This window comes from Macrobrachium rosenbergii, chromosome 12 (genome assembly GCF_040412425.1).
Source record: "Macrobrachium rosenbergii isolate ZJJX-2024 chromosome 12, ASM4041242v1, whole genome shotgun sequence".
Taxonomy (NCBI): domain Eukaryota; kingdom Metazoa; phylum Arthropoda; class Malacostraca; order Decapoda; family Palaemonidae; genus Macrobrachium; species Macrobrachium rosenbergii.
In genome coordinates this window covers 64,227,820-64,254,295 of record NC_089752.1, presented here as the reverse complement: position 1 = coordinate 64,254,295, position 26,476 = coordinate 64,227,820, and the positions used below count along the sequence as shown (strand labels likewise).

Here is a 26,476-nt window from a genome sequence, read left to right as displayed (position 1 = left end):
AATAATAATAATAATAATAATAATATGTTCTATTAAGAAGAATTGCGTCATCAGTGGAATTGAAATTCTACAAGATCTTTTCATTTCTTACTATTCTCATTTCTTCAAAGCTGATATCTGCTAAGAGCTGGCCGATGTAGTAGGCTACATAATCTGGATAAATGGGAAAGGGCAATAAAAAAGAATAGTGAGAGGAATTGAAAAGATCTTGTATAAGTCAGTTCCACTGATGCTGCCACTCTTTTTAACAGAACATGCTTGAAAGAGGGTTTACCCCTTACCCCCTTCAAATATAATAATAATAATAATAATAATAATAATAATAATAATAATAATAATAATAATAATAATAATAATTATTATTATTATTATTATTATTATTATTATTATTATTATTATTATTATTATTATTATTATTATTATTATTATTATTATTCATGAGTTTCCACAAAACAAGATGCCCATATTATGAAATCTGGAAGAAATGAGATAAGAAAGGGGAAGATGCAACAAAAATGACAATAACAAGTAAATAAATCCTGTATTCATTTTATGTGTGCAAGCTACTGTAATTGACAAATTACGGCATGGACGCAATTGCGTAATAAGCCAAGTGATGACGTCACATATAACGCCAAGGGTGCATGAAATGTAAACAGGAACCAAGGGATTACCGAATATTACGATGATATCGGCTGCCAAAATTTACCGTCAGCTCTTGAAAAAACAATATACACTCTAGGCATCACTCTTCTTGAAGCAAGTAAATTCGGCACCTGAATCCAGCGCGTGCAATATTGGTCAGTCATTCTCTTTGTTGAGAGAGAGAGAGAGAGAGAGAGAGAGAGAGAGAGAGAGAGAGAGCTGTATAGATTTTATAACCGTTATCATAGTCTTGTGTGTGTTTGTATGTGTGTGTGTGTTTGTGTGTGTGTGTGTGAGAGAGAGAGAGAGAGAGAGAAACTGTTACTGAGAAACCAACCGGACTGTGTAGAGAAGAGAGAGGCACAAAAATAACAGAGAGAGAGAGAGAGAGAGAGAGAGAGAGAGAGAGAGAGAGAGAGTAACCTGGTCCAACCGAACAGGTGCACCATCTGGGACTCTCAAAGTATCCACCTGCGACTTTAAATAATGACCACCAGGGAATCCCCACTCTCTCTCTCTCTCTCTCTCTCTCTCTCTCTCTCTCTCTCTCTCTCTCTCTCTTCCTGGTATCTGATGTGGTATCTACAACTACTCAAAATGGTTTCGTACTTTAACTTTCTTTCTTTCTTCAAAACCAAGACACAAACAAAGGGATGCCCATCCCGTCGACCTCTGCGTCAAAAACAATAAGTTTATGTAGCAACATTAATGTTGATTTATCATAATCCCTCGTAGTGTGAGAAGTTTATTTTTATGAATGTACAGAGCATTATTTTCTTCCTCCTCCCACATAAGCAATGTCGTTTTTCCAATCCGAAACGAGAACTTTCACTTTTAACAATTGATCCCTGATCCCCTTTTTCTGCCCAGATTTGCTGAACAGCGGCAGCAGTATCTGTAAATGTGCCGCGCTTTCGAACTTCTCAGTTTCAGAGGTCTTTTATTCCTCAGACCGCTAGACTGTGGAACGGTCTCCCTGTGGATGCTGTACAACTGGAACCTCGCAAGTTCAAGCGGAGACGCAATGCTTCTTGTATTTTAATAATTTATTCAAAATTTTCTGTATCTACTTGTTAATTTGTTCATTTATCTTTGCTTTCTAATAACTAATCACTTCTCTCTGTATTTCCTGTTATCTTCTGTAATTTCTTTCAAATGAACCCCTTATTCTTTGGGAGCTTGAATTTCAAGTCGGTGGCCCCAGTAGGCCTGTCCCTATGAGTAGGGTATATCTTCTGAATAATAATTAAAATAATAACACTACTACTACTACTACTACTACTACTACTACTACTACTACTACTACTACTACTAATAATAATAATAATAATAATAATAATGCGAGACAGAAATCAGGCCTATGTGATAACGGAGGAAAGCGAGTCACTCTCTAGCAAGAAAATACTTTATTCAAAAAATGGATTATGAAAGGATAGGAGATCCTATAAATGACCGAATTCTCCTTCGGTTTCCCGTTGACTTCAAACGGATGGTCTTCTAAAGGATCGAATCGCTTTCTTTTAAATTTCTTAGTGGTCCAATATGCGGAGGTTTCCCGATACGATTTTGTTTTCCAGAAGGGATCCAGCCGGGATGTCGATCCTGTCTCCGTGGTTGGCGATGATGATTACTGTACCCTTGAAGGAAAATGACAAATATTTGAATTTCGTGCGGATATACAAATGAAACTCCTTACTCTAATAATATGAAACAAGATGCTTATACCTTCTTTTACCAGAAATTACAGCAGGATTTTAAATTTTATACCAGCAGGTCTCTGTAAACTCTGATCTTGTGATTGTTCTAGTACTTTTAACAGACGACAGTTTTGAAATCAAATTTGGATTCTGTCACATTTTCATATTATTTAAACGAAGATGTAACGCATTACCACAGTAAAGAAATTCTCCTTGTATTTTGTAATTTACTTACGTTTTTATCTATTTTTTATTAATTTGTTAATTAATTTTTCTTGTCTAACAAATAATCTCTTCTTTCTGTATTTCCTGTTACCTTCTGTTACTTCTTTCAAATGAAGACCATATTCTTTGCAAACTTGAATTTTAAGTCAATGGCCCCTGTGGGCTTGCTCCATATGAATAGGTTTCATCTTCTGTATAATAATAATAATAATAATAATAATAATAATAATAATAATAATAATAATAATAATAATAATAAGTGAGCAAAATTCATCTCTTCTTAGTTGTATTAGGAAACTGATATCAAAGCATTTTTCTCTATCGATGCGTCTGAAACAGAACAATATTAACTTCCCAACCTTGAGAACGACGCCCCTGCCAAAGGTAACGTCTCCAGATACCGCCAGATGGTCCAATTCCAGCATGTCTGGTATTGAGGCGAATCTCGAGAGGAAATCCTGTTAGAAAATAAATCAATCAATATGATAGTTGTGTGTGTGTGTGTGTGTGTGTGTGTGAGAGAGAGAGAGAGAGAGAGAGAGAGAGAGAGAGAGAGATACTCTAACAATTTTCGTGAAGATAAACTATTTACGTGAGACTTCCCTTTCTAAAATATTGTTTCTCAAAGTATCCAGGGAGTTTCTCCTCACTGAAAGGGTTTCAGTCATACGAGAGCGTGGTTAGGGACCGCAAACCTCCTCCAAGGTTATTAGTGCTGTGGTCTTAAGACAAAATCTTGATGATACCTTGCACTACTTTAGAACAAGTTGAAATTTGTTTTACTTGGTTCCTTTAGATGTCACCTTTGAGGAAAGTGAGGTGGCACTCTTAAAATTCACTTCTAACTTGGAGAGTTAACCCATTAGATTTTATATCAAGAGAAATTAGAAAAAAAAAGGCTTTCCTTATATTGGTATCTGATTTTAAAAACAGAAATGGAAATTACAAAATAGCTTATATACATAATGTTTTCACATATTTTGAGGGTTTGCAACAATTGAATATCTGATTTCTTATTGATCAATTCAGAAAAATTATATTTAACTACTTGTCATATATATGTCACGTTTCTTATTACTGATTCTTTAAGCAAACTAACCATAAAACAAACTGCCTTATGATATACTTTATTTACGATGCACTAATATTGTACATAAACGAAAATGCTAAAAACAGAAACTAAACTGGAATTAATACTTAACCCTTAACGACTAGCGCTGATGTGTAAAAATACAAAATATATCATCAATATAAGAGTCACCTCGCAGAGTAAATGGGTTTCAGGTTATCTTCTCTTTTTATCAAACAAAATAAATAATTAACACATTGAATATTTGAAAATAAACAAATAAAGAATCCCTCGTTGTTTCATAGGGTAAACTAGAAATTCAACTCCAGCAAGAAATAAAACAGGTCTAGAAATTCCAATCTCAGTTCACATCATAGCCATCGTCAAAATTTCTTTCACTTCCAATATCCTCAACATTTTGTTTCTTCCTATTTGTTGGATTATCACATTGTTGAGAGAAACAGGAACAGATCTCAACACACTTTAGACCAGCTTGTCTGCATTGGCAGTTATGACCTTTAAAACAGTTGTCTTTGCATGAAAGTGAGTAATATCCCTTAATTCTACTGGAGTAGACTCATTTTTATACAAAGTAGGTTGAAGTCCATTGATGTTGTCTGCATGCCATCCATTACCAATAGGGTCAGGTATTTCGGGCTTAGCTGAGTGGCTCTGACACCACACTGTGGTCTGATACCTGGCATGGAGAGCACTTTCCTTAAAAGCATCTTCAGTCGGTGGCAGCTGTGATGCCGGTCTCTCAGTCGGAACTGCAAAATGAAATCTCAGTTCATTTGATGCTGTTTGACTCTTGGCTTCTTCCCATACATTAATACCACAAAATCCATTGAAGTTTCCAGGAATGTATCCAAATCTTGGAGATGGCTCAAACATTGTAAGACTTTGGCATCTTTTATGAGAACTGTATAGGAGGTACGCTTTCCCATCCGATAAATTACAGAAGTGCTGTCACATCCACAGAGAGCATGGACAGAGGTACAATATTGCATATATCTGAACCAAGCTTGCTTGCTATCTCATGAACTGGAATGTAGCATTCCTTTGTAATATCTTACCCTGAATGTCCACAATGCATATATACCTCAGGCGAAAGCATACCTTGACTCTAGTAGTATGTAAGCAGCACTAAGACATCTGTGTCATCATATCTCATGATGATCCTTGAATGTTGGTTTGAGAGGCTCACTGCATGCAACAGTAGGCGTGTGTCTGCCTCTTCATGAATACATTTCAGTTCATCCATAGCAGACACACTACCTTCTTTCAAGACTTTTACTAGTTCTTCATTGGAGGGGTGGGTAGAGCTTTCGGCTAGCACGCTGTTGGCCCAGCGTTCGACTCTCCGACCGGCCAATGAAGAATTTATTTCTGGTGATGGAAATTCATTTCTCGTCATAATATGGTTCGGATTCCACAATAAGCTGTAGGTCCCGTTGCTAGGTAACCAGTTGGTTCTTAGCCACGTAAAATAAATCTAATCCTTCGGGCCAGCCCAAGGAGAGCTGTTAACCAGCTCAATGGTCTGGTTAAACTAAGATATACTCAACTTAACTTAAGGACTTTTACTAGCTCTCCATTTTTGAAGCCTCCAACCAATATTGTTGATTTCCCTGTAGGAAGCAGCTCACCGCCAAGTGAGCAAATATAAGCAGATATAAAGGAAGCAAGACCTGCCTTCTTTGAAACTGACTTCATAAAGCACCGGTATTTGGGAAAAGTCTGTTCCCAAGAATAAGATTGGAGATTACAGAAACGGTGGTTCCACGGTGATCTCTGTCAGATGACTTGATACTGACTGAACTCCTTGTCATACTGTATCTATCGAACACCAATGTCACAACATCAACTTTCATATCCTTATTGTTTAAAATTGGGCAGGCCGGCCCGCCTTGGCTGGATATTGATTAAAATTGATTTAGTTCCTCCTTTAAACATAGGCAAGTAGCTTTATAAATTTCATTGAAATCCCTTTAATAATTTGTGTTGGGCAGGGTGACCCGACTAAGCCAGGCCAGTCTGCCTTGGTCTGATCTTGCGGAAAATTTAATCAGTACCTCCTCTAAACATATATAAGTAGTTCTGAAAATTTCATTGAAATCCGTTCAGTAGTTTTTGTGTAATCTTGTTAAAAGACACACGGACAGATAAATAAATAAAGGAATAAATAAAAAAAATAATAAAAGGACGAATAAATAAATGAATTATCACAGGCGATTACATAACCTTCACGGCGGAGGTAATAAGAATATGCAAAATGTGCTGAATTAAGCTCTAAATGCTAAATAATGCCGTTCTTACGTATATGGGGCAAAAAAATTCACTACAACCAACAGCCTGGAATTTTCAATGCTTCTCATGGTAGTCAAAAGTCAAGGGTTTATTTGCCTTATCGGAAGTGAATTTCAAGAGTACGACCTCATTTTTCTAATAGTAGACACATTAAAGAACAAATCAAACCATATTTTTCTTTGTTCTAAAGTAGTGCAAGGTATCTCTATTTTTAAGCCCCTTTTCAGATTTTGGCCGCTACTCTACACACAAAGCAATCCGCGACAGAAGGAAAAATTTGTTTACAAGAAAAGATCAAAACACGTTCCCTAACTCTCCAAACTTTGGCGGAAACTTAGTAAAGTATACAGACAATCAAAGACACAGGCGTTGCAGAAGTAGCAGGAAACAGTTTCCTTCGTTACCTTGACCCTCCCGAAATGAATGGGCCCCAGTTTGACCAGGGGCGTCGTGGGGAACATGCGCAGTGGGGACATCGAGAGCGTCCCCTGCAGCAGGTTGTATAAGTTGCTCATCACCAGCAGAAGATCATCCGTCTTCTTGACCGGTAGAAATCTTGACCTGGGGACGTTGATTCCTTTGGGGGAAATAAGGTCACAGAGGCAAGAAAGATGTCTATTGTTTTGAAAATGGATTCAAATAAGATGATATGTGGAATGCATTACGCCAATGAGAAATAGCTAAACAACTAAATGGATGGGAAACGAGATGTTAAAGTGAGATCGGGTTAAGGAAATAGATGAAGTTAATAAAAAAAAAAACATGGAAATCTATATCTCAAAGAGAGAGAGAGAGAGAGAGAGAGAGAGAGAGAGAGAGAGAGAGAGAGAGAGAGAGAGAGAGAGAGAGAGAGAACAGCAGCAACAAATAACAAACGAGAGTGAGAACGAATTGAGAAAATAAATTTAAATCACTCAAAAGACAAGGACATAATAAGTCCCAAGGAGAGAGAGAGAGAGAGAGAGAGAGAGAGAGAGAGAAAGAAGAATGTAGAAAGTGATGAGACATAGACTTCAGAAGAGAGAGAGAGAGAGAGAGAGAGAGAGAGAGGGGAGAAGAATGTAGTGAGTGGTGAGATACGAAGACTTCAGAAGAGAGAGAGAGAGAGAGAGAGAGAGAGAGAGAGAGAGAGAGAGATGAACAGCTGAAATCTTTACCTACGGCGCCGCTGAAAGATTTGATTGCCGCCCCGACGGCCTCCTCGAGCTGGATGATATTCTGCCCGTTGTCCAGGGTCTTGTTGTTGATGATGACTTCCATCTCCAGGGTGCCTTCGTCCAGCAAGTGTTGTATTGCTGTGATAATAATAATAATAATAATAATAATAATAATAATAATAATAATAATAATAATAATAATAATAAAATTGAAATCAATAATAATAAGAAGACAAAATCATTAATAATAATAATAATAATAATAATAATAATAATAATAATAATAATAATAATAATAATAATAAAGTTGAAATCAATAATAATAATAATAATAATAATAATAATAATAATAATAATAACAATAATAATAATAATAATAATAATAATAATAATAATAATAATAAAAATAATAATAAAAAATTGAAATCAATGATAATAAACAGAACAAAATTTTAATAATAATAATAATAATAATAATAATAATAATAATAATAATAATAATAATAATAATAATAATCTCTCGAAGGATTACGGGAGTTTTTGGTGAACATTAGGAGGGAGACAAGGTCCTTCGTATTAGGGCGTGGGTGGGGCGATAAACAGGAACCAGGGAGAGCAGTAATGACACAGGTGGCGCCAGTGAACTTTCGTTCTACCAGTCGCTACTAAAAGATGATAATATTTGGTATAAAAAAAGATAATAAGGAGAAAATTACGGTTCACTTACACCTGAGTTTGATCCACAAGTTGTTCGTGTTGAAGATCTTGAAGGTCTTCACCGACTTGAAGTCGTCGACGTGGTCTTTGGGCACTTGGGCGATTTCCAGGAGTCTTAGGCGGTCTTCGTACTGGATGAGGGTCCCGCCCTGTTGAGGATGATATATGTATGTAAGTATATATATATATATATATATATATATATATATATATATATATATATATATATATATATATATATACTGTATACATACATACATTCATATATATATATATATATATATATATATATATATATATATATATATATATATATATATATATATATTTATATTATGTGTATTTAATATATATGCACAGGAATTTATTTCTGGTGATAGAAATTCATTTCTCGCTATAATGTGGTTCGGATTCCACAATAAGCTGTAGGTCCCGTTGCTAAGTAACCAATTGGTTCTTAGCCACGTAAAATAAGTCTAATCCTTCGGGCCAGCCCTAGGAGAGCTGTTAATCAGCTCAGTGGTCTGGTAAAACTAAGGTATACTTAACGTATATGCATACATACATACATATACAGTATATATATATATATATATATATATATATATATATATATATATATATATATATATATATATATATATATATATATATATATATATAAAGAGAGAGAGAGAGAGAGAGAGAGAGAGAGAGAGAGAGAGAGAGAGAGAGAGAGAGAGAATAAAATGATCCCTCTGAGCTCCACAACAATCTTAAAGAAACATCATTCTGAACCCTCAGAAAGTCAATTATTATCCCCGGCGTTTTTCTGACTGACCTTGACATCAGCCCTGGTCTTATCGGTGACCTCCATGAGGAACTGACATCGGCCGCTTTTCTCTCCCTCGAGGAGGAAATTGAGGATGTTGAGGTCGACGGTGGCGCCGAGGTTATCGATGTTACTGATGAAGACGTATTCCTTGCCCTTTGTGGTATGAAAGATTATTATTATTATTATTATTATTATTATTATTATTATTATTAATTTAAGCTATGCTACGCCAGGTCGAAAGTTCTAACATGGCTCACCTGGGCTATGAACTCGTCCAAAAGTCCCGAGTTCCTGAAGGAGGTGTAGAAGTCCCCGTGGCCCGGGGGGTACCATCTGCCGAAAATGTGGTTTAGACTTCATATTGTGCCCTGTGGGACTATCTTCCTATCAATAATAATAATAATAATAATAATAATAATAATAATAATAATAATAATAATAATTATGAATGAAAATTATTTGTACCGGTAATGAAAATAAAGAGGGCAAGACAAAAGGCACAAGGCCTGTGCACTTAAAAACTCTTAAATACCCCTCCAGATCTCCCTCAAGGGAACAAGTCTTGGTAATTGGCATCAGAGTCTCCTTGTCGATTCTCGGGTATCGTGATTGGTTGAAGGTGTAGGTCTTGATCTGCAAAAACACAGATGTTAACCAATCAATGGACAAATAATGAAGTATGGAGGGTAAGGTAAGTATGGAAGATCGAGTACTACGGGGAAGTAGGGAGAAGGTGAACTGACAGGCAAATCTTTTCAGTTATATGCTGTTTGAATATATATTGACTGTATTGTTTATTTGACCCTTCTTTTCTTGTCTACCTGAAATCCTTGGTACTTCCTCAGGACCTTCTCGGTGTCCTCGTCCGTGTTGAAGGAATTCATGAGGACCAACGGGACGCTGCATCCATATCTCACGTTCAGGTGCTGAGGGATGAAGAATTTAAGGGATAAAGAGTAAGTAATAAAGGAGTTAAGGAATAAAGGATTTGAGGGATAAAGGATATAAGGAATAAAGAATTTTAGGGATAAAGGATTAAAGGAATAAAGGATTTAAGGGATACAGCATTCAATGGGTAAAGGATTTAAGGGATAAAAGATTTAAGGGATAAAGGATTTAATAGATGAAGGATTTAAGGGGCAAAGGATTTAAGGAATAAAGGATTTAAGGGATGAAGGATTTAAGGGATGAAGGACTTGAGGGATAAAGGACTTAAGGGATAAAAGATTTAAGGAATAAAGGATTTAAGGGGCAAAGGATTTAAGGGATAAAGGATTTAAGGAATAAAGAATTTAAGGGATAAAAGATTAAAGGGCAAAGGATTTAAGGGATAACGAAATTAAGAAATAAAGGATTTAAGGGATGAAGGATTCAAAGGATAAAGGATTTAAGGAATAAAGGATTTAAGGGATAAAGGATTAAGGGAAAAAGGATTTAAGGGGCAAAGGATTTAAGGGATAAAGGATTTGAGGAATAAAGGACTTAAGGGATAAAGAATTCAAGGGATAAAGGATTTAAGGGATAAAATATTTATGGGATAAAGGATTTAAGAGATGAAGGATTTAAGGGGCAAAGGATTTAAGGAGTAAAGAATTTAAGGGATGAAGGATTTAAGGGATAAAGGATTTAAGGGATAAAAGAGTTAAGGAATAAAGGATTTAAGGGGAAAAGGACTTAAGGGATGAAGAATTTAAGGGGTGAAAGATTTTTTTTGTAAAGAAAGATTCGTTGCAGTTGTTACTTGATATGTATTTAAATAAAACTTCTCTTTTAACATCTATCAATCTATCTAATCGTCAAGTTATCTCAGTCATTATCAAATTATTTCCTTGTATACTCTCTCTGTCTCTGTCTGTCTGTCTGTCTGTCTCTCTCTCTCTCTCTCTCTCTCTCTATATATATATATATATACAGTATATATACATATGTATGCATGTATATATGTAAATACGTACACACACTCACATATATACTGTATATATATATATATATATATATATATATATATATATATATATATATATATATATATATATATATATATATATATATATATATATATATATGTGAGTAAGATCCACATTGATAGGCATGTTACGAAACAGTTTTGTAACAAGCATTTCATTGTGGATCTTACCTCACACTTCTGAGAAGTACAACATAGTACTTTTATATTTCATATATACAATATATATATATATATATATATATATATATATATATATATATATATATATATATATATATATATATATATATATATATATATATATATATATATATACACTCGAGGAAGCATATCCAGAGGAAGACGGACGAAAACCAGACATCACTAGGCTGTCTTATTTATTTTAAAGCCAACGTTTCGTAATTTTGTACTGAATTACATCTTCAGGGCTGTGCACAAGAAAAGATAAAAACATAAAAACAGTTATAAGTACAGTCTTAGAATACATTTAAAATGTTACAGTAAAAATGAAATAAATAAGAATAAAAACACAACCAACCTAGAGGTGAAATAGTAAGGAACTGACGATGTAATTGAGTACAAAATTACGAAACGTTGGTTTTAAAATAAATAAGACAGCCTAGTGATGTGTGGTTTTCGTCCGTCTTCCTCTGGATATATATATATATATATATATATATATATATATATATATATATATATATATATATATATATATATATATATATATATATACATATATATATATATATATATATATATATATATATATATATATATATATATAAATTATATATATTTATATATTTATATACACACACACATATATATCCCTTTGAAGCTCACCTCAATCTGCTGCACAGTGAGGTCAAGGAAGGTCAGGTCAGATCGCACAGGTATGGTTGACTTCGGGCCTCGGCATCCCATGGACGTCCCAAGACCTCCGTTGAGTTTCACGACAACCAGTTTGTCCAGCATGACCTTGACCTCATTGGGGTCAGGTCCCCTGAGTGACGAGTAGTTCTTGATCTGAGGAAAAAAACACTGATTTGTTTGGGGTTGACCTCTGAATTAATTGGTCGTCATTTGGGTTGTCAGCATTGACTTGGTCACTTGTAAGGTTGGTAAGTCTAATTTGCCTAAGCGGTTTTGTTTACATTTCGATTGCCATTGAGATAATCAGTGAAGTTATGAACCCTGGCCCTGTTATTCTCTAGGGGACTCAATTTCGACATTTGATTAAATAACGCTGATAAGTAAAAGAAAGACTTCAGCTCCTCATGAAGTGAGTAAGCTGTCGACCTTGTGGAACCTCACCGCTCCATCCGGCAACTTCTCGATGCAATCCCAGACAACTGAATCGCCAGATTCATTGATGAATCTTCCGTAAAGCTTTTCGAGCCCTTCAAAGTTCTTCTGCGTGATCTCCCTCTGCGCTGGAGGACACGTCAGGAGGAGCTTCTGGAGTTCGTGAGTCAGCTGGAACTGGGCATCCCTCTTGGTGAGGTTCTTGAACTCCACCGAACTACGGCGTTGGCGCCCGAAGACCTGAAGATAAGTATGCAGTGATGATATAGGCTGATCGTTTCATGGGTTAACCTTTTTAGAGATAAATTTTTCCTATGAAAAGGGGCTTATAAAGCCATTCTTTCTGAACGGGTAACTAATTCAATCGTCTTTGAAAAGCAGATATATATCCAGTCTGAAGTAGCACCTCAACTTAATGGACACTTTAAGGGTATGGTCTTTCTGATAAGTAACAAAAGTCCGTTGAGTAACAAAGGACCTATATTGCATCCTGCACTTGAATATTTTCTAGAGATCTTAAAGCCAAGAGCAATTCCACATAGCTCCTAACCTAAACTTACCTGTACTTTATACTTGAAGAGTCATCTCTCAATATGTATCACGTCTAAATGGTAGTATGGGGAAAAATAATCATAATGAGGTAGCTGGTTAGTGCATAAGTCCGTTAAGATGACGTATTACTTGTGGTAGTTTTTAAATAGCCTTCTAATGCTACACAGCACAGGCCTTTGAGGAGTCAGAACAACCCTGGATCAGGCTTTGGGGCTGTAATAACCTGACAAGTGCTTCTAATTTTGGAAGAATCATAAACGCACATCTAAAGGGCACTTGCACAGATAGTCTGATCACTGCAGTATTCATGAAATAGATAATATACTTAAAAAACTTAGAAATTTATTGACAGGTATTCATGAATTTACTCAGTGTAGCAACACGAACAATTCCTCAGTTCATGTTGACTTTACGACGAACAGTTATTTTAGAGTTTGGCACCGTGCAATTTACACCGTAATTTTTTTTGCAGTTCATCATAGGTTATCTTTACAGAAAATAAGCGTTGCTACGCTAAGTTTACACATATACGCGGCTATGGTCTTCTGAAGAATCGCCGCATGATAACAGTTGTTATCACTTATCGTATTGCCTGAGTAGAAAGATGTCCTTTCCAATGTCAACTAGGCGATCTCGAAGAAATGTACCAGGCGCTTATCAGATAACCGCTTTTTATTTAAAAGCATATTCTTGCATAGAAATATTTTTCGGTTGTTTGTGAATGTGTGTGTATATATAAATATATATATATATATATATATATATATATATATATATATATATATATATATATATATATATATATATATATATATACATATACAGACATGTATATGTGTGTATATATAAATATGAATATGAATACAGTATATGTAAATATGAATATATATATATATATATATATATATATATATATATATATATATATATATATATATATATATATATAAATATAAATACACACACACACACACACACATATATATATATATAAATTATATATATATATATATATATATATATATATATATATATATATATATATATATATATATATATATATATATATATATATATATATATATACACATATATATAGGAAGAGAGAGAGAGAGGAAAAATACTTACTCGCCCAAAGGAGTATACATCCAAAGGCGTATACACGCAATACATACATGCGTATGCTTCTGTATATTTTGCAAAATGACTAAACACCCGTTGCTTTCCGCATGGCTCGTGCAACCGGGGTTGGTGACCTGTATTGACCTGGTAACCGAGGCAGCGGTCAAGGTCAGTGATCAACCAGAGAGTCAAGAAAGATTTGAATAAAAAAAAATTACCTTAAGATAACTTAATTGTTACTTATTATGCAGAGTGAAAGGTTTTACTGGGGGTGAAAATTATGATTATTTTTAAATTGCAATTTTAGTTCTTTGTTGCATTAAGTGGTGTAGTTGTTAGGATTTAATCTCTCCCCAATGATAGAAATCTATACCAGTTAGACGAGAGATGCACGCGAGCGCTCACTCACATACACACACACATATGTATGCCTCTTTCTCTCTCTCTCTCCCTCTCTGTATATATATATATATATATATATATATATATATATATATATATAGAGAGAGAGAGAGAGAGAGAGAGAGAGAGAGAGAGAGAGAGAGAGAGAGAGAGAGAGAGAGAGATAAGTATATATATATATATATATATATATATATATATATATATATATATATGTGTGTGTGTGTGTGTGTGTGTGTGTGTGTGTGTGTGTGTGTGCCTGTGTGTACTGCACGGAATCTTGTAAAAACTTATTTTTTCATAAATTCACCTTTTTCGCTTGTGATTATCTTTCTATTGTATGAAATAATAATAATAATAATAATAATAATAATAATAATAATAATAATAATAATAATAATAATAATAATAATAATAATAATAATAACCTTGATCATTAAACTCCATTATATATATATCCGCTTGAATCTAGTTAATGAATATATTTCCTATTGTTTACTGTTTGGAGCAAGACTAAGGAAAAAAGTCAGTATTTTCTGTTCTTAGTGAGAAGCAGTATTATTTGAAAGTAAGTTTTTCTGGGTTAGATTCATTCCTATTTGAAAGTATGTTCTTTTCTGAGTGATACTCAAAGTATGTTCTTCTCCGAGTTTGAAAGTATGTTCTTCTCCTAGTGAGAATCATTACCATTTGAAGTTTGTTTTTTTCTGAGTGAGAATCATTACTATTTGAAAGCATGTTCTTTTCTGAGTTAGAATCACTATAATTGCAAGATCGTATTCTTTTGTGAGTGAGAATCATTATCATTTAAAAGTGTGTTTTTTTCTGAGTGCGAATCATTACTAATTTAAAGTCAGTTCTTTTCTGAATGAGAATCATTACTAATTAAAAGTACGCATTCTTCTCTCCTTTGTTGGCTGAGTCGGTTGAGCTTCAGACTGTCACTCGATGGGCCGGAGTTCAATTCCTCGGGCCGGCTGATGAAGAGTTAGAGGATTTATTTCTGGTGATAGAAATTCATTTCTCGCTATAATGTGGTTCGGATTCCACAATCAACTGTAGGTCCCGTTGCTAAGTAACCAATTGGTTCTTAGCCACGTAAAATAAGTCTAATCCTTCGGGCCAGCCCTAGGAGAGCTGTTAATCAGCTCAGTGGTCTGGTAAAACTAAGGTATACTTTTTTTCTCTGAGTGAGAATCATGTCTATTTGGAAGTGTTTTTTTTCTGAGTAAGAATCATTACTCCATGAAAATATGTTCTTTTTTTTAGTGAGAATCATTACTACTTGAAAGTATGTTTTTTTCTGAGTTAGAATCATTACAAATTGAAAGTGTTTTTTCTGGGTGAGAATCACTACTAATTGAAAGTATGTGTTCTTCTCTGAGTGAGAATCATGTCTATTTGAAAGCATGGTTTTTTTGAGTGAGAATCATTACGATATGAATGTTCTACTCTTAGGGAGAATCATTACTGTTTAAATTGTTTTTTTCTTAGTGAGAAACATCACTTTTGTCTTCGTACTGATAAACAGTTGTTGCAAGTTTATTGAAAGAATGCCTCTCTTTTCACTAATGTTTTTTAAATTAGTTTTTCAAAGTTTTCATAATTTTTGAAGATGCGTATCTTCATTGCTCATTTGTTATCCTTCATTTCTTTGCAGATTTTTCCTCGTTTTCTCATTTTTGTCAAATTACGCTTTGGGGAAATTAGTGGGAGTTTTTTGACACGCAAGTAAGCTCCCAAAATATGGGTTTCTTTGTTCTTCGCTCCTTACTTCCGAATCATAAAACCTGCTTCTTTTTAAAGTGAGGGAAGAAATAAATAATTGAGAGTTTCGTTGGTCGCTGAATAAATGTATTAAATTGGCTCTTACTTGATATAAAATACTAAAGCAATTTTGGCGTTTAACTGTCCATTGTAACGGTAAATCGTTAAATGTTGTCAACTAAAAAAAATGGGGGAAAATGTTAATTATTAGCCACTGCCAAAATGAACGTCAATACTCCGTTACTAATAAAGTAAAAAAAATGTGTGGTCCACCAATAACCGCATTAGACCGGACACAGTAAACTGTTAAATGTTATTAACAACAAAGTTGGGGACAAAATGTCAATAATTAGCCACTGAGAAAATGAACCGCATTAGACCGAACGATCACCAAACCCTTCCGCATTCCTAAGCCTAATTCTAAAACTTGCCTTACTCTCACGCCTCCTACCTCGGTATATCTGTCGAAATTCCTCGGCAGAGCCGCCGTGGCTTTCTCCATAACGTTGAACGGACAAGGAGACCCAAGATCTCTCTTCCTTCTTCTTCAGGAGGGTCTTGTTGGGTTAGCCCCAGTCGAAAGACAGAAACAAGGAAGGAGAAGAAGAAAAAGACTGTGGTTGGTGATGACTGTGAGAGCAGGCAGGGAGTCTTTGATCTTATCTTATCAAGCATGATAAAGGTTGCTTAAGAGATTATGTTCTCACCAACTGACGTTTTCGACAAGGGCCAGATTTCTCTGTAGGGTGCAGGTTTTTCGGTTTTAGAGCTTTGCCGCGAAATTTAGTGTCAGTATTGAAGTCACAACTGTTCGTACTTGCTTTGAGTTTTAATACCAAGTAGCTCACGCTGGAGGCAAAATTTAAGTCAGAATTGTTCGTACTTGCTTTTATGGGTTCAGACTTGGTCTGCAATATGCTTCAAGATGACAGATATTGCCAAGTCTATAATTACTACACATATTCTTTGCAGCGACCCTTCGGCCCCTACCAGCAACCTCCTCCAGACCTTTTACTTTACCTCTGTTCATATTCTCTTTCTTCCGTCTTACTTTCCAGTGCAACTGCAAAAGCGTTTCCTCCTGTTACACCTTTCAAACCTCCTTTGCTCTCAATTTCCCTTTCAGCGCTGAATGACGTCACAGATCCCAGCGCTTGTGGTCTTCGGCCTAAATTTCATATTCCATTGCAATATTACATGTTTAGTGCAGCACACTTTTAAACTTTGTCTTTAATCACACAATTTATTTGTGCATGTTTATATTTCACTATTATTAACTTCGGCAAGGCAGAATTGAAACACAGCGTCAAAGATTCATTCGTTTTTATTTATACAAATTTCGTTCATCTACACGGAAAAAACCTACTGTAGCAATATATATATATAGATATATATATATATATATATATATATATCGCGTATATATACCAAGAAAACTACTATTACAGTTTCCATGCATCCATCGATACAATACACACTTATATACTTATATAATATAACTTTATATACAAAATATGGACTGACATTTTATGGTATATAGTCTTACGAATCTAAATTTTTTTTTATTATTTTTTTTAGCGATTGAGACTGTTTTAAGAAAAAGAAACAAAAGCAAGGCGCAAAAAAAAACATATATATAACTCAAATGGGAACGGGTGGGAGATGCCAGTAGAGAAAAAAATAAAAAAAAGGGGAATTAAATAATAAAAGACGATAAATAAGCGTAATCAACAAAAAATAATTTAGCGAGAAACTTAAAAGCGATTGAAAGGTACGATGGCAAAATAAACTTATAAAATAATGTAATAAAAGTACGCAACTAAAAGGAAGCCGGAACTGAAATAAAAGAAGCAAATAACAGAAAATAATGCAAATAAAAGAGGATAATAATAAGCTAATTAAACAGCGAATAAAGGACGCAGGAAGCCACAAAATTAACAAAATAAAAAAGTTTAAAAAGCAGGTGAAAGACACGAATAAATGGCCACACATTGAAATCAAAAAGAAAAAAATAAATTAATTTAAATAAAAAAAAGATTAAAAAGCAAATCAAACAATTCAAAGGGTAAAGATATAAAGCCAGTACATTAAGAAACTGATAATAGCAAAATATAAATGCCTAAACTTTAAACTGAAAAAATAAATGAGCAGGTAATGAGAGCGAAAATGAAATATATATATGGATTTGAAATGAAATTATGAAACAGTTAAGGTAAGAAGTAAATAAATGAAATATGATAAAAGAAATATTATACAAGCTTCAAAACGAAATAAACGAAAGAGCAAATGATAATAATGGCGAAAAAAGGATAAATTTGAGCAGAAATAATAAATCGCCAAAGAGAACATGATTAAAGAGATGATAAGCAGAACCCAAAAATACATAAACGAAAGCTAACGAGAAATAGCAAAAATAAAGCTATAAACACAGAAGAAAGGTAGTAGTGAATAACGACAGCTAAGAAAACATGAATTTGAGGTCAAACGGCCAAATGATTCGAAATGCAACGAAACAGGTGATGCGGATAAGAAAAAATAAACGAGAAGTAAAGTACAACTATAAAAAAAAAACTTAAAAGCAAAGGCGAACGAAAAAAAAAAGTGGATAGAGAGAGAGATGATCAGTAACCAGAAAGAAAACCTTAGGTGAACATCACCAGCTAAAGAAAAAAAAAAAAGAATGATTAAATAGACTAAGACTTCCTGACAAGTTTAGAATGTGAAAGACATTTCGCTTTGTTTTTTTTAAACCTCGATTTCCAAACTGAACGACAAAAAAAACCCCTTTTACTAAAGGAATATAACTTTTCTTAAGGTAGCAAAATTCTTACGGCTGTCGAAAATCAATTTCTTTTGTTAAAAGTTGACGTCAAATATCAGATACCTGTCTCATTACGTGTGAGGTAAAATATGCTTGTAAAAAAGATGTTTCTTAATTAACAATCTTATGAAGCACTTTCACAATATCTTGGTGAATATTGTATGAGATAAATTGTATAAGAAACTCATTTATATTCACCCATACAGCCCTATTCATCAGTATAAAGTGAGGCTAATATAATATGGAAATGTATCTATGCGGATTAATATCATATCAGGCAAATGAGGAATACGCTTTTCTGCCATCAGCGTCATGACAAAAATATAAATGTTAACAGAACTTAATAAAAAAAGAGAATTAAATCAGAACAGCGAACTAAAATTGGAATGATAGACAGATTGTACCTAAGCAGCCAAAAAAGCAAATAAAAAGAATTGAGAGAAGCAAATTATAAAAATAACATTGCATAAAACTTTCAAAATAAAATCGAACGATATCGTGGAATAAACTGAAAAAATCTACTTTGCTAAAAAATAAAGAGAAGTAATTAAGAAAATAAAGACAGAATCAAATAAATATTATGGAAGAGCTTCAGAACCTATCCATATTAGTCTTATCGTTTACTGGAAGACGTGATTTGGAAGGGCCCAGGTTTCTTAGCCTGGAGCTCCTGAGTTATGTATCAAAGATAACAGAAGAAGAATCTTGCTGAAAAAATTGTAAAGAAAACCAAAACTTGGAAAAAACGTACATTATTCAGTCAAAATTGTGAACCAAACCAAAAGAATAATGATATGTTTGGAAATATTCTACAAGAAATAAAGCTAATCACACAATTAGGTTACAAGTGGCAGATTTCTCATAAGCTAAGACATAGTCACACATCTTGTAAACACGAGTTAGCTGACAGACACTCCTAGTAAATATTCCAATATGATTAGCATCATATCGGGAGACCTTTGGCAACGCCATCGTCCAAGGGGCGTGGCTTATATCTTAAGTTGTGATAAATACCTAAAAGAGGCAAAAAATGGTAGTGATTCTGGCTGACAACAGAATCTTTTACTGTTTCGGAATATAATATGGCATGATAAGAAAAAATATTACAGTAAATTGGAGTAGTGAACACAACAGAAAGTTGATAAAGGAATGAAAACGACTGACAAACATCGCACACAACGGCAATACTGAGAAACACCATCGAACGTGCATTGAGCCTATGTAGCTGAATGGCAACAAAAAGTATTGCTTCTTAGTTTCTTTATATAAAAGTGAAGAAGAAGTTGAACAGAGATCAAAAGTTGGCCCAGAACTATGGAGGCAAATGTTGATAAGCATTCTGATGTATTAATTGGAACATGAAATTGAAAATACTTGTTTTGGACAATACTTTGGCCTTTCGGAGTGACAGCCATAAAACAAACAAGTTACCAGTTTCCCCTATAATGATAATAATTATAAAGACAATAATATTAATAAAGAGAAGTCAGAATAATATGTAGACATATCAAACAAAAGTGATAACAGTAAACAAACTGCATACATCACTAACTATAATGCAGACTCACCTAAAACTACAGAAACGAAAATAACTCAAAAACAAAACATCATAATATCTTACGGGCTAGACAGACGAAGGCTCACAACAAATATACCAAAAAGACTTTCAATGAATAACGTAAACAAAAAGGAAGAAATGTCAGTTTAAATTATTCATTATGTCGTTTTGTAAACAGAGCATAAGCGGACTGAAGCAACTTACTTAAGGCAGCGAAAGAAGTATATATATACGAAGTACAACCAACTACTGGAAGCGATAGATGAGCCATAAAATGCCTCTAGAAGCAATTAGATAAATTAAAAAGAAAAGTACCGAATAAAAATGGATGAGGGATGATACACAGCATTTTGAAATACAAGAAGCCAAGCCAGAATTCCACGAAGTGGAGTCATTACAGGCAGGACTTTGACAAAGCACAACGCAAAACATCAAAGCACGCACTAAAAATATATCATCAAGCAAACGAACTAATGGAAACAATAAAAAGCGGAGCATGCACAAGAAGCGTAAGCCAAGCAAATCAAAGCAGAACTGCGGGTGTGTCAAACTTATTATTGCTTTTCCAAAAACTTAAAGATTACGAGCACCATCATAACGATAAGGAAGGCACAACGGCCGCCAACGTGGATAATCGAACAGAAAAACAAAAGAATAATAATAATAAGAAGAAGTAAAAACAAAATAAAAATAACAAATGTGTTTCAACATGGCGAAAGCGTTGACTGTTTTCACGCACAGCCGAACTGAGGGTTAGAAAAACACTCAAGATACAGAATGGATACAATACAGATTTTCGTAATACTGTCTTCAAGGTGTTTCGCTGCAGCATTGTTTGTATTATATGTTTTTGCTATTTACTTGATCAAAAAATCAGACGGAGCAGTCTTGATACATAGAGATTCCCTACAAGATCTTATTCGTTCCTTGAATCGGTCTCTCTCCTTTATCTCTCCCACACTAGATCTCAGTTTCTCACGATCAACTCTCAGCTCGAGAGTGTGACGATAGACTGCAAAGTAAATTCTCAGTTGAAAGGATGGTTGAAAGCATTTGCAAAGAAGCGTAGCGATTTTTCAGTCTTGAAACGGAGCTGCCATTTGGGGCTTTCCTGTTCCTCTCTAGATAAATGCTACATCTATTAATGAACGAACGTGTGTGTGTGTGTATATATATAGATAACATGCATGCGTGTAGCTAGCTGTCTCTGTTGGTTAGTTAGAGTCCAGAGGTCCACACAGAGCTTCTTAACCCCTTCAGCTCCTTGGGACAAGGACCCATGTGCTGGCACAAAGCCGCCTTAATCTAGAGATTCTAGACCTACCACCAAAGTCTTTAAACCAGCAGGCGTTTATAGGTTATCTGACTGACTAAAACAAAAACAAAAACCATTTTTCACAAAAAAGACAAGAAGGAACTCGCCCAGACTACATAAATATAGTAGGTGACTAATTCAAGATTAACAGTTAATCCATCTCGTAATGAAACGAGGATATAATCTAGAAAGACAGTATATTAAACTAAACCATATAACGCAAGAAAGGAAGACGGTAACGAAGGGTAAAACACTAAGATCAAGACGTCATATTATACAGAGATTGAAGCCTTCCTGTTTACTTTCTTCCTCTTGGGATACAAAACAAGAACGAGGCAACAGCTTCATCCCACAAACCTGTACACACAAGAAGACAACCCCCAAGTTGTCGAAAGGCTACGACAGGCTTAGAGAGAGAGAGAGAGAGAGAGAGAGAGAGAGAGAGAGAGAGAGAGAGAGAGAGAGCTGCTTGGCATTCCATCTGTGAGGCCTGACGTCGAAAAATACCATAGAAGTAAATCCCTAAGCTTAGGAAGGACCGAGTGAAAGGAAAATAGAAGAGGTGGAAATTGCGTTGTTACGAGGTCCTCACATTCCGAAGCTACGTCTAAAATTGGGCTTCTTTCCTTCCTGTCTTTCTTGGTGTCTAAATATCATCTTAAATACTGTCTACGTCTAAATTATGTCTATGCTGTCTTCGTTGGGCTATGTAACTGTCTTTTGCACTATACGGAGTCTCAGTTTGTAGGAATGGAGACGAAATTGGGAGGTAGGAAGAAGGAAAGTGGAAATAGACATAACTTGAATCACCACCCATCCTTTCCCGATGTTTTGTGGGACATAAATTGAAATGATTTTAAGTTTCGTATCTGTTGATTAATTCATTTATTCCTATGTTTTTTTGTTAATTCTACGTCCCTCTTTAAGATACGCATTGATGTTTTACTCATTATTTTTTAATTCATGTTTTTCGGCACAAATATTGCGCCATTTATTGTCGAATTCCTTCATGGTTCCAGACTTTGCGCATGCGCGTTTTTTGTATAGATTTGGCATCATCAGATTCTTCTACCTGAAAAGAAAGAAAGGAAAAGATTAAGAATAATAAATAAAAAAAAATGTGCCAGACAGGTATCTTCTCAAAGCAACTGGTGAAAAATTGCTGGACAGACCATCAGTGGTCACAGCTTTGTCAAAACAAGTAAACAAATAAGTGTATACATCAAGAATCTTTACAAGTTTTGTCAAAACAATTGAAGAAGAATGCTATCAGAGTTGTCAAAACAAGGAAAAAATATTATGGAGGAAGTTAATTGCAAGAACAACTAATTTAATTCCTTTTTTACCACAGTACAAACAAGCAATTCCATTTTACGGCGTTTAGTGACGTGGTAAAACCCGTATAGAGTTGAACGTTAGGCCCTTAAGTATTAAACCTAACTATTCTTAACTTTTAAGTTTCCCATAAACACAAACATCAACGACGTAAGCTGTAGAAAACGGCCCAAGGCTTCACTTGAGTTGGTTTTTATCCGGAAGTTGAACTAGCGTTGATTCTGTTTGAGTTCCCAGAGGAAAATAGTTCCGATTCCGTGTTAGTGAGATAATTCATTTATTATATGGAGAATTGCGCTGTTGTTCCTCTGCTGGTCGATGTAAGGTACTTTATCTTTTCTGGTCAATTGAAACTTATATTTTTTCTACTAAACAATTGTATTAATACAACACTGTTTTACGAGTGGATATTACGTAGTCTTTTATTTACTGTATCGTATCATTATGTACACGCACAAATGTATATATATATATATATATATATATATATATATATATATATATATATATATATATATATGTATATATATGTTAGGCTAGGTGGTTAGGTTAGGTTAGTTTAGGAGTATTTGTGTGTGTGTGTGTGCAATGTGGATTTCAATGAAATCATTCGATTAAACTTTATATCTCTTAGTTCAAAGTGAAACCAGAATACTGTCCACTATTTCTTATATATATATATATATATATATATATATATATATATATATATATATATATATATATATATATATATATATATATATATATATATTGTTATTTAATGGTGAAGGTGCAAGAATGGCACTTTTACCAGTACTTGAAGGTGAAAGCTTAAAAAAAAAAAACTCCATCCCGTTAACTGGATACAGTTTGCCTCCTTCTTCGTTCAAGGCCTAATAGACTGTACTTCTCATCAATTATCAGGATCTCTCAATAAACATCTCAATAATCAAGACGTGAACATCGACCCGTTACCCCTTACGCAAGAATTATCAGGACATCTCAAGAAATATCAAGATGCCTCAATAATTATCAAGTTAGCTTAGGAATTATCAAGATATCTCGGGAATTATCAAGGTGTATCAAGAATTATGAAGGTACATCAAGAATTATCAGGCTATCTCAATAAGTATCAAGATACCTCAAGAAATATTAAGATATCTCAATAATTACCAAGGCATATCAGGAATTATCAAGATGCCTCAAGAATGATCAAGATATCTCAATAATTATCAAGGTATTCCAAGAATTATCCAGATACCTGGAGAATTATAAAAATATCTAAAAAAAATCAATATATCTGAAGAGTTATCAAGATATCTCAAAAATCGTCAAGAGATCTTACGAATTTTAAAGATATCTCAGGGATTATCAAGATATCTCAATAATTATTAAGGTATATAAAGAATTATTGAGGTATCGCATAAATTATCAAGATATCCCCAGAATTATCAAGATATCTCCAGACTTATCAAGATACCTCAAGGATATCTCAAAAATTATCAAGATATCTCAAGACGTGATAATCAACCCGTTATCTCTTACGCAAATCAACGCATAAACACATTAGCGTATGTTTGTATTTGAATAAATCTATTAATATATTTTTTTGGACTCACTTTTGATTGAAGGTCTCGACTGACAATCCAAGGTCACTAGAAGTCATGTTGGCATTCTCAGCATGGCTCCCGATGCCAGGGTCCAAAATGCCTTCTTATGAAAGAGCACAGGACCGGTCTGAAAAATTTGGGAAACATTAATGATATATTCTGTGAATGCATAGATTCTCTCTCTCTCTCTCTCTCTCTCTCTCTCTCTCTCTCTCTCACGAAAGCCCTGTAGTACATCGTTTACTTATATGTAAGACTGAAAAAAAATATTTGCTGTAGGGTCGCTCTCTCTCTCTTTCTCTCTCTCTCTCTCTCTCTCTCTCTCAGGGACCCAGCATCCTTGGAGAGAACTTATATCGGAAAAACCAGGAAGGGCAAATTGAACACAAACGGATGTGCCCATTTGAGCCAATATCTGGTCCTCTGGGCATCTGCACACGAGCGCTCTCTCTCGCTCTCTCTCTCTCTCTCTCTCTCTCTGTTTCTGCAACGACGGCGCGTACGCAAGTACGCATGCACCTACGTACACGCGCTCTTAGTGGTGTTATTGACTTTTTTCAAATGCTTAAAACCTAAGTTTTTTAATAATTTCGATAGTGTTTATGTTAAATATTGCAGGTTTCTCTTTGCTGCCTTGTGGTACTCCTCTCTTTAAGTATTATTATTATTATTATTATTATTATTATTATTATTATTATTATTATTATTATTATTATTATTATTATTATTATTTATTTATTTGTTTTTTTTTTGTCCATCACAGTCATTCTATTCGACTGTGGTTTTTATAGTGTGGGGTTCCGGATTGCATCCTGCCTCCTTAGGAGTTCATCACTTTTCTCACTATGTGCGCTGTTTCTAGTAGCACACTTTTCTGCATGAGTCCTGGAGCTACTTCGGCATCTAGTTTTTTTCAGATTCCTCTTCAGGGATCTTGGGATCGTGCCTAGTGTTCCTGTGATTATGGGCACAATTTCCACTGGCATATTCCATATCCTTCTTATTTCGATTTTCAGGTCTTGATACTTATCTACTCTGGTGTCCCATGGTATTGCGACATCAGTGAGTTATAATTTCTTCTTTATTTTGTCGGTCAAAGTCACGTCTGGTCTATTGGCACGTATCACCCTATCTGTTCTGATACCAGTTCCAGAGGATCTTGGCCTGATCGTTTTCTATTGCTCCCTCAGGATGGTGTTCGTACTACTTATTACTGCAAGTTAGCTGGTGTTTCTTGCAAAGGCTCCAGTGGAGGGTCTTTGCTACTGAATCATGCCTCTTTTTGTACTGATTCTGTGCAAGCGCCGGACATTCGCTTGCTATGTGGTTTATGGTCTCGTCTTTCATATTGCAATTCCTGCATATGGGTGAGATGCTATTTCCATCTATTGCTCTTTGGACGTATCTGGTTCTTAGGGCCTGATCTTGTGCCGCTGTTAGCATTCTTTCTGTTTCCTTCTTGAGTTCTCCCCTCTGTAGCCATTGCCATGTTTCATCGCTGGCCAGTTCTTTTGTCTGTCTCATGTACTGCCCGTCATTTGTTTGTTGTGCCATTCCTCTGCTCTGTTTTTCATTCTTCTGTCTCTGTATATTTCTGGGCCTTTGTCTACTTTTATCAGTCCTTCATCCCTTGCACTCCTTAGCCACTCGTCTTCACTGGTTTTCAGATATTGCCCCAGTGCTCTGCTCTCGATGTTGACGCACTCCTTTATGCTACGTAGCCCCCTCCCTCCTTCCTTTCGTGTTATGTATATGCCTGTATTTGCTCTCGGGTGTAGTGCTTTGTGTATTGTCATGTGTTTTCTAGTTTTCTGGTCTATGCTGCGCAGTTCAGCATTCGTCCACTCCACTACTCCTGCGCTGTATCTGATTACTGGTACTGCCCAAGTGTTTATGGCTTTCGTCACGTTTCCGGCGTTGAGTTTTGACTTGAGTATCGCCTTAATTCTCTGCATATATTCTTTCCTGGTCGTGTCCTTCATCTCTTGGTGTTTTATATCCTCTCCCTCTATTATTCCCAGGTATTTGTATCCTGTCTCATCTATGTGTCTGATGCTAGTCCCGTCCTACATACTGTATATTATTATCATTATTATTATTA

The 26,476-nt window shown here is 34.8% G+C and overlaps 1 protein-coding gene and 1 long non-coding RNA gene across 2 annotated transcripts in view; both read right to left on the bottom strand.

Annotated features, from left to right (window-relative positions):
* Positions 1 to 2,036: 2,036 nt before the first annotated feature.
* Positions 2,037 to 16,406, bottom strand: LOC136843696 (UTP--glucose-1-phosphate uridylyltransferase-like). Its single transcript, XM_067112269.1, has 12 exons — positions 16,206 to 16,406; positions 11,921 to 12,151; positions 11,450 to 11,632; positions 9,456 to 9,560; positions 9,167 to 9,267; positions 8,892 to 8,967; positions 8,641 to 8,787; positions 7,831 to 7,969; positions 7,104 to 7,241; positions 6,351 to 6,523; positions 2,927 to 3,025; positions 2,037 to 2,282 (listed from the first exon to the last, which is right to left on the bottom strand). Exons 1-12 carry the CDS (start codon positions 16,254 to 16,256, stop codon positions 2,175 to 2,177), a joined length of 1,551 nt encoding a protein of 516 aa, XP_066968370.1. The 5' UTR covers positions 16,257 to 16,406; the 3' UTR covers positions 2,037 to 2,174.
* A 656-nt stretch (positions 16,407 to 17,062) lies between these two features.
* LOC136843697 (uncharacterized) overlaps positions 17,063 to 26,476 on the bottom strand; it is a 15,272-nt gene continuing 5,858 nt past the window's right edge. Inside the window, exons 2-3 of the long non-coding RNA XR_010854650.1 lie at positions 24,385 to 24,502; positions 17,063 to 22,520 (exon numbers count right to left, since the gene is read on the bottom strand). This is a non-coding gene — a long non-coding RNA (uncharacterized lncRNA). The remainder of the gene's footprint in view (positions 22,521 to 24,384; positions 24,503 to 26,476) is intronic.